At 39.3% G+C, this 8,126-nt stretch overlaps 2 protein-coding genes across 3 annotated transcripts; one reads left to right on the top strand and one right to left on the bottom strand.

Moving 5' to 3' along the window:
- Positions 1-216: 216 nt before the first annotated feature.
- On the top strand, positions 217-1,655 carry LOC129164468 (proteinase-activated receptor 3). Its single transcript, XM_070552822.1, has 3 exons — positions 217-261; positions 338-739; positions 1,071-1,655. Exons 2-3 carry the CDS (start codon positions 359-361, stop codon positions 1,599-1,601), a joined length of 912 nt encoding a protein of 303 aa, XP_070408923.1. The 5' UTR covers positions 217-261; positions 338-358; the 3' UTR covers positions 1,602-1,655.
- Positions 1,656-2,860: 1,205 nt separating this feature from the next.
- LOC107375165 (uncharacterized) lies at positions 2,861-4,952 on the bottom strand. 2 transcript variants are annotated; one of them, XM_015943552.3, is made up of 3 exons: positions 4,795-4,952; positions 4,109-4,373; positions 2,861-4,030 (listed from the first exon to the last, which is right to left on the bottom strand). In XM_015943552.3, exons 1-3 carry the CDS (start codon positions 4,881-4,883, stop codon positions 3,353-3,355), a joined length of 1,032 nt encoding a protein of 343 aa, XP_015799038.3. In that variant the 5' UTR covers positions 4,884-4,952; the 3' UTR covers positions 2,861-3,352. The 2 variants fall into 2 exon arrangements, with proteins under 2 accessions (XP_015799038.3, XP_015799039.3); XM_015943553.3 differs by having other exon boundaries at positions 4,740-4,895.
- Positions 4,953-8,126: the final 3,174 nt, after the last annotated feature.

The following is an 8,126-nucleotide window of genomic DNA, read 5'->3' as shown; positions in this document are numbered from 1 at the left end:
CATAAACCCACCTTCTTCTAAACCTCCATCTCAACCTAAACACGCCCATTGTCCAACCATCCAATCACTGAGGATGACCAAAATGCTCAAGTTCACATTATTAGCCAATTACATCTCAAACATGGTACAGCATTAAGGGGAGATATTAATTAACAAGAGAACTGGCGTAATCCAAAAGTGCACATTGGTTGTTGAGGTGTGACATCATCAGATCCTCCATCCAGCTGGTAGATATGGAGGCGTGTCGCGGACTGCAGTAAGGTAGGGAGATAAAAACTAGTAACAAAACTTCACCTTACCTCCATAATCATTTTTGCATCCCTGTTTCTTCTTCCAGCAACAAGACCTTCTACCTACAATGTTCAACGCCACCTTCAGTTCAGGCTTCAACCACACCAACAGCTCTACCAACCTCAGGACTTCTGGTGGACGTTTACTGTGGTACCTCTACCCAGAATGTGCTTCGGCCCCTTACTGCTTTGCTTTCTACTACGGGGCCAAGGTGTTCAACTTATTCCTTGGAACCCCTTGTAACATCCTGGTCATCTGGCAGATAGCAACCAAGAAAACTAACTCTTCCACATCGGACATCTTCTTCTTCAACCTGGCTCTAATAGATGCCTTCTTCTGCTTAATGACACCAATAGACCTCCTCAACAGGATGGTGTACGACAACAAGTTCATCTGGTACATTCAGAGACTAGCTTATGGCCTCAAGGACCTATCACCATTCTTTCTTGTGAGTACAGCTTTATTTTCTTTTGTTCTCTAAATCTAAATTAACTTTTAGGAGTTCAAAAGAAGGTCTTGAATATGTTGGGTTCACGTTATTAGGCTGTAGGGGGTCTATGTTTTTGTACAGCGGTACATTTAAATACCAAGCACCCTATTACGATTACGAACTTGACCAAAAGTCACAAGAATCTTGTTTTGAACTCAAACAAAAAATAACTGATCAACTTTTGCTTTTGTTCCAAATTTTTAATGGACATTTTTTAGGATGATTATTCTGAAATAAAAATGTTAAAATACTATGACATAATACGTTTTGTTCTTGCTTGTGTACTCAGGTGTGTATCTGCCTAGATCGCTACATGGCCGTGGTCCACCCCGTGCTTTACTCTGGTTACAGAGACAAAAACGCCAGAGTTGTCGTTTGTGTAGTGGTCTGGGTTCTCATGCTGCCATACAGCATCACCAAGTCCATCTTGGGAATCTTGAGTGTGACCGACATCTTCAGCGGAGTTATCCTCTTTGCATTTGCAGTTATGGTGTTTTGCAACATCTCTGTCGTCTGGGTTCTCCGTCGCTCAGTGGCGGGAAAGGAGGTGATGCACCCAGTGAAGAAGAAAGCCTTCAAGATGGTGATGAAGAACCTAGCCATCATCGTGGTCAATTACCTGCCACCTGTAGCCATCATGCCATTCTTGTCATATTTCACGGTTGTTGATTACCTGTGTTTTATCAGCATCAGTGTGTTTGGCATCATGGATCTGAGCTGCAGCATTGAGCCCCTCCTCTACATCACAAAGATGGAGAAAGTGGACGCCATTTGCTGCAGGCAGAGCATTTCTGAAAACCCACCTGAGGCTAACGGATAATCATTCAATACTCAACACTGAAACATCAAAATTGACTAATTTATGTAGAGAAAACTGTCCTTTTACATTTGAACTAAATAGAATAATAACAAAAATGCTAAGTCATGATGTAATAACTGTTTTTAAGTTGGTCTAGTTTAAAAAATTAAAATTGTTTTTAACATTTCAGTGATTTGTCACATAGACTAAATGTCAAGATGAAGAACACGGTAGTTTTGCTAAAGCTAACTAGCAAAGCAGTTTACCAGTAAATCATCTAAACTCTGCTAGTTAGCTCCATGAATCTAGTTAACTTGAAGTTTACTCATCATGAGATGTCTGAAAAGCAAAAATCAGAGGTGGAGATAAAAAGTGTAAAACATGTATTGGAACAAAGCGTTAGCCTGGCAAGCCAGACTAAATAAATGTATTATTTAGTCTGGCCACGCTCCATTGACGGCTCTCGGTTGTGGGGCGGGTTCTACCGTTGTCTTTCAAATGATCTCCGCATTCCACTGGACAATGAATGTGACATACTCTTGTTTCACTCTGTTGCATCATCCCACCCACCAGGCATATAGAGTGCCCTGATTGGCTCACAAAGCCAATAACGCTCTGTGATTTGTTCGCTAAGCAGATAGAGCACTATGATTGGCCCACCATTATGGACCAATCACAGCTCTTTATGTTTTTGAAACCCCTCTAGAGAGCTGTGATTGGCTAGCCAGAGTCCTGGAAGGAGCTGCTGAGGTTCCAATGGAGCATGCCTAGACCAAACTATGCAAAGCAAGAATTTGGTCTAGTTCACTAGGCTAACAAAGCGTTTGTATCGGCAGCACATTAGCATGCTGAAACTTTAAACTCCATGAGTCTGTTGAGACTTTACTGTAGAGGAAATGTTTCAGTATTATTTTATTCCTTCCAATTTTTGGTATCATTTTACATTAACGATCACTTTATGATGTTTAGTTGATGCATTATTAAATAGTGTTAACTACTTAACCACATTAGGTAATGCTACTAAGCAGAAGACAACCCCCACCCCCATTGTCCTATTTAATATTCCTAATTAACAGTTAACATTACTAAAGGGACCCTTGGTTTATTAATGCATAATAAAGCACTAAGTTTAATTAATAAGGAGACACTTATTGTAAAGTGTTACCCAATTTTTATAGTTACGTCTGATGGCTGCTGTGAAGGTTTTTGTAAAGGTAGGAAAAAAATATTGATCATTTACTGGACTGCAGGTTGCAGAAAGTTAGTTAGGATCAAGTCTATTTTTTTAATGTTAGATGTTTTTAATTAGTCCTTCTCTGGCAACCAGAAGTAAAAACTCCTAACAGGCTTTAATGATAGCCCAAGGCAATGTCTAATTTACAAAGTACTTTAAAAACACTTAGCTAGTTCAGCTTCATAACCAGCAACTCACAGCGGGACCAATTAGACGTGATGTAACTAATGAAAGATGATAAATTAAATAATTGCATTTATAACTACATACATTTCATGAAAAATGACAAATCTGACCCATTTTTTTAAAATACTGTAATCAAACAAGTACCTAGCACAACATTTAATTGAAACATCCTTGTTATCATGATTATTTCAAAAAGTCTGGACTCTGTACAAATAATTTCAATAAAACTCAGAGCATTTGTTGGTACACAAAAACTAATTTCTTCATTATTAGACTGAGAAAATCATGGAGCACATCAATAATCCCGTAAAATTACTAAAACTCTTTGCCTCAGCAGGAATTCGACAGGATCTTACAGCTTTACGTTTTCAGTAATCTTAGCGTGGATCTTCTCCAGGTTATCTGAACTGGCCTCGGGTCCATCCTCTGATGTGACATATCCAGGGTAAGTGGGGTGAAACTGAGCAGATGTGGGTTTAGTGGCATTATTTTCTTCCACTGATGAAGGAAGAGTTAGAGGTATCAGCTTGGCATGAGCGTAATCTATTTCAAAACCTTCAAAAATAAGCCCTACCCCCCAGGCACCTAACCCCTCCTCAAGGAGCTGCGCCACCTTCTTAGTGGCAAGTACTAGCCCTTCAAAGTCTGTCTTTCCCAGTCTGAATATGTCAGAGGTTAAAGGTCGTCGTGGCACTAACACGGTGAAGCCTGGGGAGTTTGGGAAAGGAGTGAGAAAGGCCACGTGATCTTTATCCTCCCACACTCGCCAGTGTTGCTCCTCCCCTCGAATGATCCGAGAGAAAAGACCAGGGTGAGCCGGATCGTCCCCGAGGAAAGAGAGATCAGGTCGAGCATTGGGGACCAGGAGTTTGGTTCTAATTTTGGTTTGTATAGCAGTCAGGCTAGAGTCACTCCATCGAGGGGCCGTTTTGGACGTGCAATAGCCTGGATCATGGGCGTTGTGCTCTTCATCTCCAGCGAGGTGAGGACGCCATTCTGCATCCAGACCGTGAAGGGGGACGATCCGGATCTATTGGAATCACAGTGAAAACACAGCTGGTCACACCCCTTTGCCATTTCTATAACTGGCAACCAACCAAAGTCTCACCTGAGCAGGTATATCTCTGTGTGGTCTGCTAACCAGAGCACACCTCTGGACTCCCAGCCGGTCACACAGCAGCTCTGCAACAGCTCTGGACCCCAGCAGCCAGGATAAGTACTCAGACTCGTTCAGGTGGAAGATGCTGCCACCTGGACTTCCAGGACTACTGCCCTCCAGGATGACTGAACCTGGGGTCCAGGGCCGGGGGTTCAGGTAGGCCACCAGCCCCTCAGACTTCCAGATGACATGACGAGTAAGAGCAGAAGACATGCTGCAAAGCGAGGAGGAAGAAGAGCAGACATTCAAGTCTATGTAAAATTAAGGAATGATAAGGCAGCTGGATATTGTAAAATCAATAAAAATGCACGCACACACACAGACACACACACACACACACACACACACACACACACTGATCAGCTGCTTTACATTTATAACTGTTGAATTTCTTAACAAACAACTAATCAGCTGATCATGTGGTAACTTCTGTGCTTTCAGGCATCTAGACGTGGTGAAAACAACTTTAGCATTTTTTACAATGAAAACTAAAACTTCTAATAGCTGGAAAATGTTTTACATTCAAAAAAGTGTATTCCTTTCGGCAGAATCATAAAACTGTTCATTCAAGTCGTCATACCTCCGAAAACGTAACGTAAACAGCATAAATCTGTCGTAAAGATTCTAAAACCGACCTGTCCTCTTCTACTTCGGTCCGCTGAACGGTCAGATAATAAACACAAACAGCGATTAAAGAAGCAGTAACGGGAGCTTTCAGCCACATGAATTAGAGAGAAACGAAACCTAAGAACGTCTTTTTTAAAAATACAGTCTTCTTCTATGGACAAAACGTCTGCAAACAGGCTAAATGGCGCGTTGTCGCCCCCTACAGGACAAAGCATAAATCATTTTTCTTGTTTGATGCTAAAGGATGAAATTTGAAATAAAATTTGAATTAATCTAGGAGGAAGTCGAGCAATGATCATGAGGTAATAATAATGGTATATTATCAGAGATACGTGGGCTTTTCAAATTCAACCTTTTTTAAAACAAAATATATTATTGCGATTTTTTTAAGAGCAAATCACAAATCACGTGAAAGCACACCCAGTTTATTTTCTATTTAAGTACCTGTCGAGTTTTGCGTTTGAAAATACAGAAGACCAGGGTTGGATCAAGCATTCATAAATTTACAATAATCAAACATGTCATATATTAAACTATTAGTTATATTTCAAGGCCAATAAATGGCCACCTACGTCTACTGTAGCAAACAGACACAGATACATTTCTACAGTCATAAAAAATATTTTTGAATGTTGAAAAAAAATTTTAATTCAAAATACAACTTCGAGGAAAAAAAATGTTGAAATGCTGCTTGCGTTAAAAAGTCTGAAACACCAAACCTGAAGTTTATCGACCAGAAAAACAATTACATGCACTTTAAAGTATTGCCAATAGAGGGCGCCATTAACCTATAATGCAGCAGAGAAAGAGATGGCCTAAACTTTCTAATGGTTAAAATGCCCAGAAACAATTAAACCTTGATGTAATGAAACATTTATTCACCACATCTATTATGTAGTTCTAAAATGATTAATCCAGCTGCTCTTTTAATTGAAGACAATTAATTTGTAAGTCACTTAATTCCCCTCCACTCTGTCAACATAAAACCACATGACATAGCATTGCCTACTTCTACTTTTACTATGACCTAAATGACACACACACACACACACACACACACACACACACACACACACACACACACACACACACACACACACACACACACTCCTCATTTCACTTACAAGAACCCTCAACTTCCTTTTATTTAATCTTAAACTCTATCTCTTCTGTACAAAACCAGGTATCACTGTGAATTTCCAAATAAAACATTATATTTGTATATATGTATGCTTTAATGAAAGATAATATATTTGGCATTTAAAAATGACCTTTTTTATCTTATTATATCACTGAAACATATATTTGAGGAACAGAGACAGAATGCCCTCATAGTCTAGAAGCATTCTCCAAACAAAACATTTAAGATGAAAAAATTAAATTTGACATTTTTTAATTTCAGTTCAATAATTTTAGCTTGTTTTAGTTCTTAACACGCAATTTGAAAAACGTGAAACACTTAAGACATAGCTCTAGAAAACAAGTCCTTCTGTTCAGACTGATTTCTTATACTGTATTTTACCTTTTTCTATAATCATTATCATTTTGCTCACAGCCTTACAGGAGGACCATGAATTAGCCTGAACATGTGTTGTCCCACTTTAAAGGACTAAATCTGTCCTAATCTAGAGTTCATGACCTCCATAATGAGCTGAGCTGCTCAGAGAGTCTCTGTCAGCTGAAGACCAGCAAAATGACTCAACGGCAGTCAAGGCGAATGGGTAGACTGCTTGAAATAAGAAATGGAGTAAAATATCCAGAGGCCAGTGTGGTCTATTATAATTGGAGTCTAAGATGTTAGTTTAAAAATAGAATACTTCCTAATTTCCATTAGACAAAGACATCTAAAATATATTTACCTGAATCCCTTTCACTCGCCACAAACCACCAAAATGCTGGGTAAAAAAATTACAGATATTTAAAAATATTTAAAATATCTGTATAGAAATGTCCATTTTTCACAGTTGTCGCAACAGATTTTGAAAATTGCATCAGTACCAAATACATGTAGGGAAACTATCATTTACGGTTTCTTGTTTCTCTTACTGGAACGGGGCAGAGGTGGGAAGTGAAAAACTGTTTGTATCTATTTGTAGTTGAGATGTGTGAAACGAAACTAACCTTTAACCGGGGATGTAGAGAAAATAAAAGTTAAAATGGGGCAGCTGGAAAGTTGAAACTGATGGCAATACAACGGAGTCTTACAACATTTCAGAGTGAAGCATGAAGATAAGAAGCTTTCTTATTTAAAGATAATTTAAATTTTTAGCTCAGATGTGCTTGTTTCAGGAACTAGTAGAATGCCACAGCAGAGGAGCTTAATGCTGTAGGATTTAGAGTCATCTTTCCCATGGATGTAATTTTCACTTTAGAAGTGTGTGTGTGTGTGTGGGGGGGGGGGGGGGGGGCACGGGGGGGATCCTTACAGTATGCTCTAATGAGAAACAGGCTTCAACACAAACAGTTGTTTTCCTTCTTGGTCCTAGAGCTCAACCAGTGTCAATTTAATATAGCGTAATATTGTTTTTGGATGGTAAAAAGTGCAGGGGTCAAAACTTGACTTTGGAAAAAGTGGGGGGGATATGTCCCCCTTGTCCCCCCCCAAAATTACGTCCATGATCTTTCCTGATATTTGGACATCTCGCCTCGGACTGGATAACAGCATTGCAACTCTACCACTGACTCCTCTCTGTAGCAATGATGCTTTCTCTCGGAATTCTACTGTGTGGTGGAGTTGCTAATGCTAACTGTTAGCTTTTGCTGTTTCCTGGAGGCTCACAACAGCCTTACTTCCCCGTCTTGAGTCCAGGAGTACATGAATGTTAAGTGACAGCGACGCATGACGTAGAACTATCAGGCTTTTCAAATTCTCAATCAATCAATCAATCAATCAAAGCTTTATTTATAAAGCGCCTTCCGCAACCCTGTCAGGAAGCCCAAAGCGCTGAACTATTCAGCGCTTTGGGCACTGAATAGTTACTACTATTACTATTAACTACTAGTTAATACTACTACTAAATTCTAGTGTTTCAAATATTTTCTGAAGCTAATGCAGCAGACAGGTGTAGGAGACTATTTTCATGTTCAGCCTGCATGAAAAACTCAGAGTGAAATAATCAATAAAATTGTTTTTCAGTGTTACACACCTTTACAATTTGAAATGACATAAAAAACAAGAAATGTACATTTTAATTCCAGGTTTTAAAAATGAACTTGTACTAAAATCAATTAAAGATCTTGATGTAATTCATGTCAATCGGTTCTTTATTTTTAAAGCACCTTCCTGCCAGTCAAGGAGGTCCAAGGTGCTACAATACATAGCGCAAAACCACATAAAACA

The sequence above is a fragment of the Nothobranchius furzeri genome, chromosome 6 (genome assembly GCF_043380555.1).
Source record: "Nothobranchius furzeri strain GRZ-AD chromosome 6, NfurGRZ-RIMD1, whole genome shotgun sequence".
NCBI classification, from domain to species: domain Eukaryota; kingdom Metazoa; phylum Chordata; class Actinopteri; order Cyprinodontiformes; family Nothobranchiidae; genus Nothobranchius; species Nothobranchius furzeri.
The sequence above is the reverse complement of the archived record's forward strand: the minus strand, read 5'-3'. Positions and strand labels throughout refer to the sequence as shown.